This window comes from Loxodonta africana, chromosome 4, assembly GCF_030014295.1.
Source record: "Loxodonta africana isolate mLoxAfr1 chromosome 4, mLoxAfr1.hap2, whole genome shotgun sequence".
NCBI classification, from domain to species: Eukaryota; Metazoa; Chordata; class Mammalia; order Proboscidea; family Elephantidae; genus Loxodonta; species Loxodonta africana.
This window is the reverse complement of record NC_087345.1, coordinates 104,189,636-104,207,427: the sequence shown is the minus strand read 5'-3', so window position 1 is coordinate 104,207,427 and position 17,792 is coordinate 104,189,636. Positions and strand designations below refer to the sequence as shown.

Here is a 17,792-nt window from a genome sequence, read left to right as displayed (position 1 = left end):
TTGTGTATGTCTTTATAAACCTTAACTAAACTTGCTACCATCCAGTCAATTCTGCCTCACAGCACCCGTATAGGACAGAGTAGAACTGTCCTATAGGAATTACAAGGAGCGGCTGGTGGATTTGAACTGCCGACCTTTTGATTAGCAGTCTGAGCTCCTATCCATTGTGCCATCAGGGCACTTTTATTTGAAGGTGAGAAAAAAAAAAAAAAGGTTCTCTGTAACTAAATCACTTAAAATCATGGTCCACTGTAATTGTTACTATTTCTATCATCATATGGCCATACCACAAGGTTTTAATTTCAAAGTGAGCTGTCCTATGTTGGTGTCATCTGCTTATTTTCAGAGTGCTAAGCAACTCTCCCTTTAGCCATAGTACCACCATGTAGATGAGCAGCGCCCAAGATTTGGGACCATCCCCCTTCTTCCACTCTAGGCTTTAAAACAAATATTTGAACAAGAACAGTGACTTTCACACAATGCTTGCAAAAATCAAGTAGGTAAAGTAAGTAGATTATTTTAAAAAGCAAGCTATAGATACTTACTTGGATCAGATTTTGAAAATGTGTCTCTGTCCAGGAGATTTCTGTTGAATAAAACAGAAAATGTTACATGGAAAAATAAGGCCAAGATATTTACTTATTAATATTTAAATACACACACATATATATTTTTATATAAAATATATATATATATATATATATATATATATATATATGACTAAATAAAAATTTAGGTCTGCCTACCCTGGTGACATAGTGGTTAAGAGTTTGGCTGCTAATCAAAAGGTCAGCAGTTCAAATCCACTGGGCACTTTTTGGAAACCCTATGGGTCAGTTCTACTCTGTTCTATAGGGTCGCTATGAGTCAGAATCGACTCAACAGCAACAGGTTTTTTGTGGGGGGAGTGGTTTATACTTATTCAGACTAAATATTATTAGAGCATGGGGTTTAGGGGAACTTGCATTTCAGTTAGCCAATAACAAGACTCTCCACATTCAAAGATTATGACCTCTTGGAGAGAATTAACTGTAGTTTTGATTTTCTTTTATCCCCTCATTAATGAATATATATATGCTTAGAAATGTTTCCTGACTTGAATTGTGAGCTGTTACTAATACAAAATTGTTTGAGATTCAAAGCACATGATCACAGTTGTCCATACAATGAGAACATAATAGTGAAGCATCATTTATTGACATTTTTTGTCACAACAACCGTGATGAGCTTCATGTTGCTATATTGGTTGGATACACCCGGGTGGTTCAGTGGTTAGGTACTAGGCTGCTAACCAAAAGGTTAGCAGTTCCAACCCACCACCTGCTCCATGGGAAAAAGATGTGGCAGTCTGCTTCCATAAAGATTTACAGCCTTGGAAACCCTATGGAGCAGTTTTACTCTGTCCTATAGGGTCACTATGAGTTGGAATTGACTAGAAGGTAGTGGGTTTGTTGTTTTTGTTTTGTTCTGGAGAGGGGTGGAATATTGTGTTTGGAGAATTTAAGATGGATGTACAGACCTTGTTTGAATATTCATTTCAGTAGAGGAACAGACTAAAGAGGTGGAGAGAGTCATTATTAGTACCTACTACTTCTTTTTTTTTTTTTTTTTTTTTACAGATAATTCCATATCCACGACAGGAAAAAATCAGAAACTAGGAAAGTCTGAATTCCTCTGGTACAGAGGTATCTTGTTATCCTCAAGGGTAGTAAATGCATTCCTGTACTTTATGCATAGAACGATGACCACGAATCATCCAAAGATTTAAATTAAGTTCAGTAAATTCTGATTAATAAAGGAGGCATATATTTTTAAAAATTCCATCTAAAATATTTTTTTAATTAAAATGATAACTTGGAGCTACACCCTTATCTGAAAAACCTAAGGCTATCTAGAATGATTGATTACTTGAACGTTCTGAAAGTTCAAAGTTATACTTCACACTTATACTCCATAAATTTATAACAGGTAAATTACATTTCTATGTTTAATTCTTATAATAGAAATCTCAGGTTCAAGGTGTCTTATTCCTCCACCAGGACAACTACTCATGTGCATTTATCTGGACTGCCCTTAATATTTGAAAAGGTTTTTTTTTTTTTTTTTAAGGAATATGACATCCTTTATTTCAACTTCTCAATTTACTATTTCCATAGAGTCATTGAGAAACAGAAAATAAAAATGTATTCAACAGAACAATGCGGCACAGACAATAAAAAGAGATTATGTCTTGAACAATTCCTAAAAAGAAGAGAAAATAGCAGACATATTTATATTTGAAATTAAGTTAATTACAAACTGTTAGTCAGAAATCAAATTAAAATAATCCCTCTGTCCCCAGAGAAGGCACCATCATTCCAGCAATGGTTGACAAACAGTAAATTAAAACATTTCCTTTTGAAAAACTACTGACATAGTACATTTATAAAGGTGGTTCTCCATTTAACTAGAAATTTCGCAGCCCTTCATGTGGCTCCACTTATGGCTCGTTAAGCGTCCTAAGAAAATGTAATTAAGCTCCTTCTTTCAGAGTTCATAAAAATCAAGGAGACATGACAGTGCAAAATATTACACTGTTCTGGGGACTCAAAAACTATGTTATACATATAGTTAAACGAAAATGTGATTCTGTACATTACTTACCTAAAATGAATCTACAATTTTTAACCATAAAAACAAAACGAATTTCTATCAACACTGACAAAGATTAATATTCTCAATCATAGACTTTACTGGTCGCCTTGTTTCTTCCAGCCATTACAATCCATAACGCATACGCTAAGGTTAAAAACAAAACAAAACTTGGATCCTTTCTTCATAAATCAGTCCTTGAAATTTGCAATTTAAGTTTTCCAATTGCTGTTTGACAATAAATTTAATTTATACTTTGGTCACATGACTATGCCAGAACAGACTATATGTGACTAGACTGAATTTCCAAAACATTGCTTCATTCAAACATACCTATCTAAATTTGTTGAGAATAGGCAAATATTCTTATAAGTACTCTGCAAAGGACCAGTAATCATTAAAATGCACAACCCAGTTTGGACTTATGATAAGAATGCAAGATTTTTACCTTTTCAATATTCTATTAGAAACAAAAGCACATGCACATTAAATAAGGTAGATATTGTTATGGATTGAATTGTGTCCCCCAAAAATGTGTATCAACTTGGCTAGGCCATGATTCCCAGTGCTGTGTGGTTGTCTACCATTTTGTGACCTGATGTGATTTTCCTATGTGTTATAAATTCTAATCTCTATGATGCTAATGAGGCAGGATTAGAGGCAGTTATTAATGAGGCAGGACTCAATTTATAGGATTAGGTTATATTTGAGTCAGTCTCCTCTGAGCATAAAAAAGAGAAGCAAGCAGAGAGGAGAGGGATCTCATACCACCAAGAATAAGTGCTGGGAGCAAAGCTCATCTTTGGACCGAGGGTCCCTGCACTGAGAAGCTCCTAGCCCAGGGGAAGATTGATGACAAGGACCTTCACCTAGAACCGACAGAAAGAGAAATTCTTCCCCTGGAACTGGAGCCCTGAATTTGGACTTCTAGCCTCCTACACAATGAGAAAATAAACTTCCGTTTGTTAAAGCCATCCACTTGTGCTATTTCTGTTATAGCAGCACTAGATAACTAAGACAGATATTATTGTTAAGCCCATTTGGTAAATAAAATAAACTGAGGCTCAGAGAAATTGAGTGAATAACTAGAAGCAAACAGCCCAGTTTGGGATAATCTAGTGGATAATCTAATCCTACTGAATCTGATTTCCCTGTTCAGTACAAAATACTATAGTCTGAAGAAGCCCAGTAGAGAATACTCAGAAAACTACAAGTGCTGGAAAAGCAAAATGCCTCCAATTATATCTGTTGGTTGAGCCATGAGATTCCTGTTCACAGACTTAATATAAAAACAGATGTTGCCTACAGAATTAAGGAAGAGAACCAGAAAGAAGGGGAGGGGGAAAAATCTCATTGTAGTTCTCCATAGGAAATATCTTTGTTTTTTTTACGAAGCACTTTTTAAAAAATAACACACAACACACCTCTCATCAGTTTTTTTTATAAGTAGCCTACTCTTCTTTCCACAGAACTGTCATTTGCTTGAGCTAGGATACCTAGAATTTTATAACATGATGTAGAACTTCAATACTGGTTTAAAAGTCCAGAACAAGTCCTTCTATTCTACAAATCTAGTGGTAGCCAAAATAAGGAGGAGAGTAAACTCTTGAAAAGAAATTACAGAAAAATACAATGTATTTTGTGTTTGAAGGCTTAGCACCATAGTCTCATGGCGCAACTCAGTTAATTGGCATAATACAGCTCACAAAGTGTATGTTCTACATTCCAATGTGGTGAATAGTATCTGGAGTTTTAAAAGCTTCCTAACAGCCACCTAAGATACAACTATTGGTCTCTACTGCCCAGAACAAAAGAGAAAGAAGGAAACCAAAGACTCAGAGAAGAAACTAGACCACATGCTACAAGACTAATAGTCTACATGGACCACGATCTCATCTACCCTCAGACCAGAAGAACTAGATAGTGCCCGGCTACCACTACAGAGTGTTCTTATCAGGGCCACAAAGATAGATCCTGATAGAACAGGAGAAAAAATGTAAAACAGAGCTCAAATTCTTAAAATGTTCAGACCTACTGGATCAGTTGAGACTGGAGGACTCTCTAAGACTATTGCCCTGGGATACTCTTTAAACCTTAAGCTGAAATTATCCCTTCAGGTCATCTTTTAGCTAAATAACAGGTTGGTTCATAAAATAAAAGAATTTCACCCATGAGTAACGTGCTCCTTTAAAAACTCATCTATATAAGACCAAATCGTCAAAAATTGCTCTAAACCAAAGATGAGAAGGTAAAGGGACCAAACCAAACCAAAGGTGAGAAGGTAAACTAGAGCACTGGGAATGTACAACCAGAATGGGAGAAATGAGATTGATGACACATTGTGAAAAAACGTAACCAACGTCACTGAGTATCTGTGTAGAAATTGTTAACTTGGAACCTAATTTGCTGTGTAAACTTTCACCTTAAACACAAGAAATATTAATAAAAAAAAAAAAAAAAAGGAATTACCTGAAGAAATAACCTAATCAAAACTACAATCTTTGAGTTGTCCTAATAATGATACCTCCTCAAATTCCAATTAAAATGCCTGGACTATGGAGTAAATACGACTGAAATAGCAGAACTAAGGCTGAGGCCTATTCAAGTAAACTCTACCCCGTAAGAAGAAATGCTGGGTTAAGGTAAGAGACTTATTTTGCATGACGCCTAAATTAGGAAAGTAGATAAGCAAGAATTTAGCAACACCCTTCCAGGACTAGGCAGGAGAAAGGCTTCCTTATTACAGTCATGTGCTGGATAATGTCTGTTTGGGCAATATCCGACCACAGATATATCCATGGTCCCATAAGGTTATAATAGAGTTCAGAAATCGAATCAGAGAACGGGATGTAGCAGATGTCACCAGATGTAGAGAACACGACAGCTTCCCGCACGCATCACATGTCTCTTGTCATAGATCGAATCATATCCCCCAAATATATGTGTTAATTTGGCTAGGTCATGATTCTCAGTATTGTGAGGTTGTCCTTCATTTTGTGACCTGATGTAATTGTCCTATGTGTTGTAAATCCTAATATCTGCCTGTGGGTAATGAGGCAAGATTAGGTTATGTTAAAGAAGATTAGGTTATGTCTGTAATGTTAATGAGGCAGGATTAGGGTGGGATGAAACAGGCTTACTCAGATCACAGCCCTCATCTTATGTAAGGGGAAGTTTCCCTGAGTGTGGCCTGTATCACCTTTTACCATACAAGAGACAAAAGGAGAGAGAGGGGAGTAGAGAAGAATCTCAGTAGCACCAAGAAAGATAAGCCAGGAGTGGAGGACGACTGGGAACCTCCAAGAAAGCCAAGGCACATGGAGATTTCCAAGGGATGCCAGGACGACAGATGTTAAAAGGAAACAAGGACCTTCCCCAAAGCTGACAGAGAGAGAAAGCCTTCCCCTAGAGCTGGCTCCCTGAATTTCTACTTCTAGCTTCCTAAACTGTGAGAGAATAAATTTGTTTGTTAAAGCCGTCCACTTGTGATATTTCTGTTACAGCAGCACTATATAACTAAGACACTTGTATACAATGTGATTGCACTGCCAGGCATATAATGGTACGGTACTCATATCACCTACAACACACAGGTCTTGATAGTCATAATAAATGTCTATGTTACTATCTTATGTATGTACTGTACTATACTTTCTATCATTATTTTAATGGGAACTTTCCCTACTTACAAATACAAAGTTTACCATATAACAGCGTATGCTTCAATTCATAGCCAACAGCATCCCTCTCGTGTATCACTTGTCTCTCAAGTATTGTAGCATTCTCTCTCTATTTAATTTTCTTTCGAAAATATTACCGTGAAGTGCATCATGGTTCCCAAATGCAGCAAAACCAGTGCTAGTGATAGCAGCAACAAGGGACAAAGCAGAAGTTATCGATTTGGAAATGAAACAAAAGGTATCCCATATAGCCTTGCTAAGTATTTAATATGGTGTTTGCACAACACCCAAATCACATAAAGTCCTATTTCACAGAATGCATCATGGACATTAAATGACGCATGAGTGTACTATTCAATCCTCATATGATCCCTTATAATACAGGCTGATGTATCAAGCTACCATCCCTTGATGACACAGCAGTTAGCTCATCAGATAACCCCTGCCTGCTCTGATTTTATGCTCACCAAACCTCCTACTGATTTTAAGATGGCTTCCCTCGTAGTTATTGCCACAGAAATTGCACCAACTGAATATAACCGTTTTCTTGATTATTGTAGTTTTTAACTATCAATTGGCATTCTGAGACCCATACTGAGTAGCCAGCTGGCCTCTTAAAATGACATCTAGGTTTGTCTTTCTTTAGCTTTAAAACAGCAACATTTTTTAAAGCTCAGTGCAATTCTCCAAGTATTTTTCAAACAAATACTCTGTGCCCAAGACCTAACTATGTACTACTGATGGCGCAATTCATATTAAAGACTTGCCACCTTTTTTTCAAGAAGCCTGAATTTTACTGGGAATACAAAATTTACATAAATACTTAAATACAATATTGAAAGGTATCCAAAGTAACAGTTTATTCTGGGAAGAAGGACTAGTAACCTAAAAACAGCCAAACTGACCCATTTACCACTTTAAAAAAAAAAAAAAAAAATCAGGTACAATGGTTAGCTTTTATCCCAACTATTTTTTAAAACATATTAGAAAAAAAGCAATTTTATAGTTGCAGATATATAATTAAAATAATCTAGAGAAATGCATATCTTGAAACAAGTATTTTATTTTTTAAAAGTCAAGTACCCTTTTCTATTATATCTATATATGAAGAAGCTTTAATAGTAGAAAATAAAAATCTCTAAGTCTTCACAAGTAAAATGAGCATATGACATGGTCTATTCAATACAAAAAGTGATTTGTAAGTGAGAAACTCAAAGATTGCAGGCTAACGGGCAACCCTTTCCTACTCAGTAAATGAAACCACCTAACAAATATTATTCATTAGCAATGTAGCAAATACTGAACTTTTTTTTCAAAAAAAAACCTTAAAAAGGAAACAAATACCATTATTCTACCAGAAACACAGTTTCTAAAAGAAATTCTACAGGCAATGCATTCTGAATTTTAAAATAGTTTCAGAGTAAAGACAATTTTATTATTTGTAATCTTTTAAAGCACAGATTTAATAAAACATACAACATACTTGCTTTAGATAATAATTCCTCAAATGGGAGGTATGAGGTGAGTTCCAAAAGCACTGCCACTTGTGGCCAGCAGAGCTTAAACGGCCCATAACGGGACTCTACTTCTGGACCTAAGTGGAATTGTCCTATTGAATTTTCCAAAGGAATAAAAACATAGCTTATAAATAGAGCCAAACAAGCTCTATCACTTTACAAACATCGTCCTGCATAAATTCTCCACATGTGAACAAAGAACAGCACCTCTGTATCATATGATCTTCCCTGCAAAGTGTTCCATTAGCAATCAACAAAATGATTCTGGGTTTCATTAAAATTTAGGAAATGACTTAAGGGTCTTTTATTTACTTATTATTCAGTATAGTCTCAGGACCACTGACAGCCTGTAAGGTCTTTACCAAAAAGTGCTAAGGCAGCCCCAGATCCTAGCACAGGCTTGCACAAAGCAGGGCCCCAACAAGTGCCTGCTTTATGAATGAACGAATGGTTTTAGTAGCCCATCACAGCCTCACCTTTTTCCACCTCAGTTATGATGAAGTACTCAGTAACAGGCTAGCAGAGCAGTAGAGGAAGATGGCACTTGGGGCCTTCGCCCTAATAATCCATCAACTGAAAACATCTGAGAATGACTGAGCTGCTGGGATTGTAAACAACCCCCATGTCACCGGACCACGCCCAGGGCTCTTACCTTAGACATTATATTGTTTTATGGACTTGAATTAGGAGGTTCGTGGCATAGTTTTTTTTAATGCACCTATGCATAAAACGGTTTTCACAGTTTTTTTTTAATAAAAACAAGAAAATCAAAACTTTTTTTTTTTTTTAGCAACTGAAAAGAAACTTAACAAATCTATAGAAAGGATTTGAACACAATATTTAATTCTCTCTGGTTCATTTTTTTTTTTTTTTTAATTTAGTCTTTGAACATAGAATATCTCCGGAAATTTAGCACAGAAACTTGAGGGAAAAATGTCTTCCCCAAAACTACAATTTTTATGACAAGAGGAAACACTGCGCACAGGCAAAAAGTAAAGTTTTAGAAATGAAAACAATTACTTTGAACTCGAAACTTATTGAAAAGCCAAAGTCAGTTTGAAGCTAAAATATCAAGTAATTCTGAAGGATATGATCTTTGGAAAATATTTAACAAGATTATCTGCCTTTCAAGAAAGAAGACTTTCAAATTTGAAGTTTCACAAAAATTCCACTCAACGGCTTCCTCAGATAGACTAAGCATACAGGTGGAACATTATCATAAATGGCAAATATTATCCCACAAAAACTGAGACTAAAATAAGCTCTAAGATATTTTTCAGTTTTTGCTGAAATTCATTGTTTAAAATATTTATTTATTAGAACTGTCGAGCCAAAAAGGTCAGTGATAAAAATACAGTTTCAATCTTTGCATGTGTGAATTTAGTTTAGATATTAAAAGAAATTTGAGAGGAAGACAACTAAAGGTGAAAAGTTTTAGGCTTCTCTTGGGACATTCTATTGTGATTGATGTTCTTGGAAATTACTCAAAAGGAAGCCCAGGCGCTATCAGAATCTGACCCCTTAGAGCTCTGGTTTGCCTGAAATCTGAGGCAAATGGAAGAATACACTGATTTGAAGTAATTTATGGCTAATTCAAGGGTCATGGGGAGGTACAAGCCTTACAGGCTGGGCTACTAACTGAAAGGTTGGCAGTTTGAACATTTGTTAATTAAGAAAAAACAGCTTACAGAACCAATACCTAATTTTCCCTGGAGAAGAGAAACATAACATCTATGTTAAAAAATGTGGAAAGAGATTGAGAGCAGGATATGGGTCTTCTTAAAAAAACTAAAACTCATGTACAAAATTAAACTGATTATCTTTCTCCCAAATCTTGTGGCTCCTCTTTTTTCTATCTTAGTGAATGGCACAATGCGGTAGGCAGAATAACGGTTCCCCAAAGGTAATCAGGTCCTAGCCCCTGCAATCTTATCTGGAAGCTTACTTGGAAAAAGAATATTTGCAGATGTGATTAAGTTAAGGATCTTGAGCTGGAGAGATTATTCTGCACTAACCCTGCAGGGTTTAAATGCAATCACATGTATATATGAGGGAGACAAAGGGCTCTGCATTTCCACCACAGATATACTGAATCGGAATCTACGTTTTAACAAGATACCCAGATTATTCTTAGGTAAGAAAAAATAAGAGAATTAACTAATAAAATATTTCAAAAATTATTAGCATAATTCAGTAAAGAAACTGGAGGGGTAATAAACACACAACAGGCAATAATTTTCACTGTAATATACAGTTTTCAATCAATTAATAATTATTCTTGCCAATTTGGGCTTTTTTGGTAGTTGCCTGTTGCCTTCAATTGCTGAAGCAGGTGAGGGCCATGCAGCTTTCTTTCAGTGAAACCTCACTCTCAGAAGGTATGTTACCATGAAAGCAAGTTTCAAACAAATTCCACCAAAGGAAAAAGCATTCATCAGCAAGCAGTACCCAAAGCAGTCACACAGCATACTTTATAATAAATTCAATCTAATTCTGCCTCTCTGTCCTTTCAGGCAGTCCAAACAGCCCCTTACGACAGATGTGACAATATTCTGGTGGCAAGGTTCATCTAACTTTCTGGTCAGATAAGTCTAGAGAATCCTCTAAACACCCTGTACTTGCGACACCACTCCAAACAGCATAAACACTGGACTGGCTAGATACATACACCCTGTTCACTTGTACAGTATAGTATTTCTAGCCAATCCACATATCTTCTTTTATAATAGCTCGTTGAGATGTAATTTATATACCACAAAATTCACTCTTTCAAAGTGTACAATCAGTGGTTTATAGCACATTCACAGAGTTGTACAACCATTGTTGGGCACTGTCAAGTCAGTTCTGACTCAGCAATCCCATATGACAGAGTAGAACTGCCCCACAGGGTTTTCTTGGCTGTAATCTTTACAGAAGTAGATCTCCAGGTCTTTCTCCCACAGAGTAGCTGGGTGGGTTCAAACACCCAACCTTTTGGTTAGTAGCCAAGTGCTTAACTCGTTGTGCCATCAGGGCTCCTTTGTACAACCATGATCACTACTTAATTTTAGAATATTTTATCACCCCCTAAAGAAACCCTGTACCCTTAAGTGATCATTCCTTTACCCTGTCCCCAGTTTCTGATGACCACTAATATACTTTCTGTCTCTATGGATTTGCCAATTCTGGATATTTCATATAAATGGGCTCATATACTATGTGGCCTTTTGTGACTAGCTTCTTTCACCTAAAGGTTAGTAGGTGAGCACAAACCAGAGGTTCTGCAGAAGAAAGGCCGGGTGATCTGTTTCCATAAAGATCACAGCCAAGTAAACACTATGGCGCTATTTTACTCTACAAACCACAGGGTCAACTCAACTGCAGTGGGTTTGGTTTTCCCATTTTCTTTCACTTGGCTTAAAAAAACAAAAACCAAACCCACTGCCATCGAGTCAATTCCAACTCGTAAGGACCCTATAAGACTGAGGAGACCTGGCCCACAGGGTTTCCAAGGAGAGGACGGTGGATTTGACTTGACAACCTTTTGGTTAGCAGTCAAACGCTTAACCACTGCGCCACCAGGGCTCATGCTATATTTTCAAGGTTCACCCATATTGTAGAGTTTATCAGTAATTCGCTCCTTTTTATTGCCAAATAATATTCTACTGTATGGATATACCACATTTTGTTCTTCAGTTGATAGATATTAGGGCTGTTTACACTTTTTGGCTGTTATGAATAACATTACTAAGAACACTCATGTACAAGTTTTTGTATGGACATAGTTTTCATTTCTCAAGGATAGAAACCAAGGAGTAGAACTGCTGGTCACCCGTTAACTCTAAGGAGCCCTGGTGGCTCAATGTTAAGTACTATACTGTTAATCAAAAGGTTGGCAGTTTGAACCCACTCAGCAGCTCCATAGGAGAGAAGACCCGGTGATCTGATCCCATAAATATTATACCCTAGGAAACCCTATGGTGCAGTTCTACTCTGTCCTATAGGGTTGCTGAGTGGGAAGTGACTCAATGGTATACAGCAATACGTAAACTCTATGTTTAACATTTGGGGGAAGTGCAAAACTCTTTTCCAAAGTGGCTGCACCATTTTACATTCCTTCCAGCAATGTCTGAGGGATCCAATTTTTCCATATCCTTGACAACATTTGTCATTGTCTGTCTTTTTGATTATAGCCATCCAAATGGGTATGAAGCGCTCAATCACTTATCCGATCACCACATATTCCACCAAGTAAAAAAAGTTACTTCTAACATCCACTACAGCGATTAAAAAATCCTGTGGTGCTGATCAAGAATAAAATAGCGTAAGAGCCTGAAGTAGCCACTTCCAGAATATGGGCTCCTGATTAGACTTCAAATGCTAATCCACCACTATCCAGAGTATATAGTTCTGATTAAGATTCTTCAGACTTTGCAGCACAACCTAACACACATGTTTGTACGACACTGTCTCTGCTGAAATGCCTTAAATTACAGACAATATAACACCCAACCCAACCAACTAGAAACCACTGGAAGAATATGTAAATCACTATGTTTAAAATCTTGGCGTGAAGAATATTTTTCAACCTTTAAAGAAGAAAGATTAACTGATTTGATAACAAATGCATTTTAAACTTCTTTATGGAAAATGATACAATAATTAAAGCTAAAATACAATGTTTATTTCATATGTGATAGATAAAAAGTCAAGGCTATAAATACACAAAGCGCTCTCAAAAATTAATGAGAAAAAATATATAAGCATCCAGAAAGAAATGGGCTAAGGATGTGAATAAGTATAAGAAACACAGTCAGTCATTGAGCATACTGAATGATGTTCATCTTCAATAATAGCCAATGATACGCCAACAAAATAAATAAGATAGTATTCTCCTGCAATGCAGGCAAACAAACATTAGCTGCAAAGTCATTTGGTTTTAAGTAACAAAAAAGAGGAAAATTCATTGTGAAAATACAGAGATGTTTCATGAAGCCCAGAGTCAGGATGATAGCCGACCCTTTGGTAAGAACTAAAACAGGGACACAAATATCAAGACTGTCTTTCTGTGTGCATCTGCTATCTACTTTGATTCTTTTTAAACTACTTCCTCTACTTCTCTGGTCTACATGGTGGAAAACAAGGATGCCTAGAGTTTGTAAACTTTACATTTAATAATTCTAATACTCAAAAAGGGACTGCCTTTTTTTTATTATTTCAGTACGATTAGCCAATCTCATTTATTTGGCAAGCTTGATAGGGTGCCCACGTCTGTTTACATTCATTCAAAAATATTCATTCATTCCTTCTTTCTTTCAACACATATTTATAGAACATCTATGTACGTGCCAGGCACTGCTCTAGACACTAAGGACAGAGCTGTGTATGAGAGAGGCAAAGCCCTGGTCCTAATGAGTTCACTTCATACAAGAAAGGAGATACAATTCACAGATAGGCAATTACATTTCTGTTGGTGTTAAGAACAGTGGAGACATTAACACTGAGGGACATGAAAGAGTGGTTTGGAGGTTCACTACAAGGAAATGAGGTGACACTTGAACTGAGTAAAAGGAAGCAGGCGTAGGAAGATCCGGGTACAGAGTGTTCCAGGCAGAGAGCACAACAGGTGCGAAGACAGACAAGAAAACGGGAGACGCATATAAATTGGGGCGAAGAGGCAGACAGCCCACTTATGCTGGATAAGTGGGCTCATAAGCCATGTTAACACATAAGTTCATGGTGAACCTTGTGAATGCTGTGGTGGAAAGTCAATGTCCTAAAGAAGGAGGTTTGTGCAGATAGAAACAAAAAAAAAAAAAAGAAAGCCATTTTACTAATATTGGAGAGCCTGCGGGGAAACTGACATTCTCATAAAATCAAGTAGGAATTTGAGTACTTTTTCCAGAGTTTAAAAATAGTTATCAACTGGAAAATGTGCATTCCTGTGATATGCCAATCTATTTTCTGGAAAGTTAGTCTAGGATGTCAAGCATAAAAGTAAAAAAAGAGGCACACTCAATGACATTTTTCTCACTCTTGCTTGTAATTAAGAAAACTTGGGAAAAACTAAATAGTCATCAAATGAGAACTGATTAGTAAGGTTAGATTCCAATTCACATCAGGTCCTGAACCATTTAAATGGCAAGTTAACAGCGAAAACGCAGCAGAGTACAGTGATTAGAAGTATGGATTTAGAAACCACCAATTCCACTGTTTACTAGCTGCTCATCTGTAAAAGGAGATAACGGTACTATCTACCTCAGTTGTTTGGGGAGTAAATGAGTTGGTATAGATAAGGCACCCAGAACAGCACCCAGCATACAGTAAACACTAGATAAGGTAATAGGGGAATAATGTGTAGGCTGATATGGGCCTAAGGATCACATGGCTTGTGGGTAATGCTGCTCCTGCAAAGTTTCTATATGCATCCATGGAATTCAAAGTGGGCAACAGAGCCTCGAAGAAGCCCCGGTGGTGCGGTGGTTAAGCGCTCGCCTGCTAACCAAAATGTCATTGGTTCAAACCGACCAGCCTCTTTGTGAGAAAAAGATGTGGCAGTCTGCTTCTGTAAACATTACAGCCTTGGAAACCCTGTGGGGCAGTTCTACTCTGTCCTATCCAAAAAAACCAAACCTGTTGCCACAGAGTCGATCCCCACTCACAGCGACCCTATAGGACATAGTAGAGCTGCCCCATAGGGTTTCCAAGGCATGCTTGATGGATTCAAACTGCTGACCTTTTCGTTAGCAGCAGTACCTCTTAACCACTACACCACCAAGGTTTCCTACTCTGTCCTACAGGGTCACTGTAAGTTGGAACTGACTCCACGGCAATTTTTTTTTTTTTTTTTTCGTTAAAGAGCCTCCTGGACAATTGAAATGAAATCATCATAACTTTGTTTTGAAAATCTACTACTGCCCCCAACTGGTGTTGGATGGCAGAAAATTCAACAGGAGCCCTATGGGGGTGGAGTTCTACTTAAGATGCAGATTTTGACTGGGCCCTGACATAAACATCCTGGAGTCTGAAACTGTCATCATTTTTCTCCATAACGTTATTTTTCCTCAGTATGCCCCGTTGCCCACTATGAAACCACGTTTTAGCTCACCTGCTAACAGCTAGCAAAGAGTTTCCACAAACTTTAAGCAGTTAGCAAGTGTCATCGACTGAATTATATCTCCCCAAAAACATGTATATCAACTTGGTAATGAGGTCACGATTCCCAGTATTGTGTGGTTATCCTCCATTTTGTGACTATAGTTTTACATTAAGAGGATTAGGGTGGGTTTGTAACACCGTCCATACTCAGGTCACCTCCATGATCCAATGTAAATGGAGTTTCCCTGGGGTGTGGCCTGCACCACCTTTTATCTCTTAAGAGATAAAAGGAAAGGGAAGCAAGCAGAGAGTTGGGGGCCTTATACCACCAAGAAACCAGCACCAGGAGCAGAGTGTGTCCTTTGGACCCGGGGTCCCTGTGCCCGAGAAGCTCTTTGACAGGGGATGATTGATGACAAGGACCTTCCACCAGAGCTGACAGAGAGAGAAAGCCTTCCCCTGGAGCCAATGCCCTGAGTTTGGACCTTTAGCCTATTTTACCGTGAGGAAGTAAATTTCTTTGTTAAAACCATCCACTTGTGGTATTTCTGTTATAGCAGCACTAGATGAGTAAGACAATGAGCATAACAATCCTTCAGAGTTCCTTGCTTCTTCTAGAGTCAATGCAATGGATTACTATTCTACCACATCAAGAGTTGATAGGGTGTGTGCCCATGGGGCAAAAAGCTGTAAGTGTGTAGAGTTAAAGATCTAACCTCTTACAAGAAACATCTTAGGTGGAGGGAAAGACAACATACAATACAGGGGAAGTCAGTACAACTGGACTAAACCAAAAGCTAAGAAGTTTCCTGAACACAACCAAACACTTCGAGGGACAGAGCAGCAGGGGCAGGGGGTTGGGGACCATGGTTTCAGGGGACATCTAGGTGAACTGGCATAACAAAGTTTTTTAAGGAAATGTTCTGCATCTCACTTTTTTTTTAAAAGCTTGCGAGCAGCCATCTAAGATGCATCAATTGGTCCCAACCCACCTGGACCAAAGGAGAATGAGAAACACCAAAGACACAAGGAAAACATTAACCTAAGAGACAAAAGGGACACATAAATCAGAGACTCCATTAGCCTGAGACCAGAACTAGATGGTGCCCAGCTACCATCAATGACCCCCCTGACAAGAAACAACAGTGTCTGACAGAGCAGGAGAAAAGTGTGGTGTAGAACTCAAATTCATGTAAAAAGACCAGACTTAATGGTCTGAGACCAGAGGAACCCCAGAAGACTGGCCCCCAGACTCTCTGTTAACCCAGAACTAAAACCATTCCCAAAGCAAACTCTTCAGACAAAGATTTGACTGGATTATAAAACATAAAATAACACTCATGAAGAGTGAGCTTCTTAATTGAAGTAGATTAAAAACCACGTTGCCCTCAAGTCAATTTGAACTCATAGCGACCCTACAGAGCCAAGCAGAACTGCCCCATAGAGCTTCCATGGAGCGGCTGGTGGATTCAAACTGTTGACCTTTCTATCAGCAGCTGTAGCTCTTAACCACTATGCCACCAGTGTTTCCAGTTCAAGTAGATACAGGAGACTAAATGGGCAGCTCCTGTTTGGAGGTGGGATGAAAAGGCAGGAAGGGACAGAAGCTGGTTGAATGGACATGGGAAATTGGGGTGGAAAGGGGAGTGTGCTGTCACATTATAGTGATTGCAACTAGGGTCACATAACAATACGTGTATAAATTTTTGTATGAGAAATTAACTTTAGCTGTAAGCTTTCACCTAAAACACAATAAATAAATTTAAAAAAGATCTGACCTCCTCCAGTGAGTTTTTACTAAGGGGCCTCCTGACTGGGAGTGACTGGAAGAACCACATAGAACCACAAAGACCTGTCAAATCAACAGAGACCAGCAGGGCGCCGGGGCAGCAGGCAGCAAGACCACATGCCAGGCCCTGCAGCAAAAAGGCCTTATTACTCCAACCGCCCACTGGCATGTCAATAGTAACATTTTAGCAGTAGCAGTAAGGGCTTTATGAAGGCAGCAGAAAAAAGAAGAGGGGTTTACTGAGATCAACAGCTGAGGTCATTCACTTTGGGAGGTGCGTTCATGTTTCCGTTCTTCAGGCTGGCATACCAGACTTGCAAAGAGGAGGCTGGATTCAGGTATTAACATCTAGAGTGGAAAATGCAAGGCAAAAACTGAACTCTCATCTCCTCTAAATCATTGTAACATGTATATTAATGGAAATATGCCTTACAGATCTAACCTAAATACATGCACAGAGAGACATCTGGTTAGCATAACCTATTACTGGATAGGGGATTTGGGGTGCTTTGTACTTTCTCCTTTGTTCATTTCAGCATTGTTCGGTGTTTTTGTTTTGTTTTTATAATAAGCATATAGCGCTTTTCTCCCCCATGTTTCTGTCAGTTTGTCGTACTGTGGGGGCTTGAGTGTTGCTGTGATACTGGAAGCTATGCCACCGGTATTCAGATACCAGCAGGGTCACCCATGGAGGGCAGGTTTCAGCTGAGCTTCCAGACTAAGACAGACTAGGAAGAAGGACCCAGCAATCCACTTCTGAAAAGCATTAGCCAGTGAAAACCTTATGAATAGCAGCGGAACACTGTCTGATATAGTGCTTCAAGATGAGTTTCCCAGGTTGGAAGGCACTCAAAAGACATGCTTGGCAAAAGTACAGAGTCAGTGGAAAAGAGGAAGATCCTCAGTGAGGTGGACTGACACAGTGGCTGAAACAATAAGCTCAAGCATAACAAGGATTGTAAGGATGGAGCAGGACCAGGCAGTGTTTCGCTCTATTGTGCATAGGGTCACTATAAGTTGGAACCGACTCAACAGCACCTAACAACAACAACACGCACTTTTCTAAAAATGACAGGTATTTGTAGAGAGCCTTCATCC

The 17,792-nt window shown here is 38.2% G+C and overlaps 1 protein-coding gene across 1 annotated transcript in view; it reads right to left on the bottom strand.

Moving 5' to 3' along the window:
• Positions 1 to 17,792, bottom strand: part of CPNE8 (copine 8) — a 281,410-nt gene that overhangs the window by 241,762 nt on the left and 21,856 nt on the right. Inside the window, exon 2 of the mRNA XM_003405719.4 lies at positions 546 to 586. Within this exon, the coding sequence (XP_003405767.2) occupies positions 546 to 586 (41 nt within the window). The remainder of the gene's footprint in view (positions 1 to 545; positions 587 to 17,792) is intronic.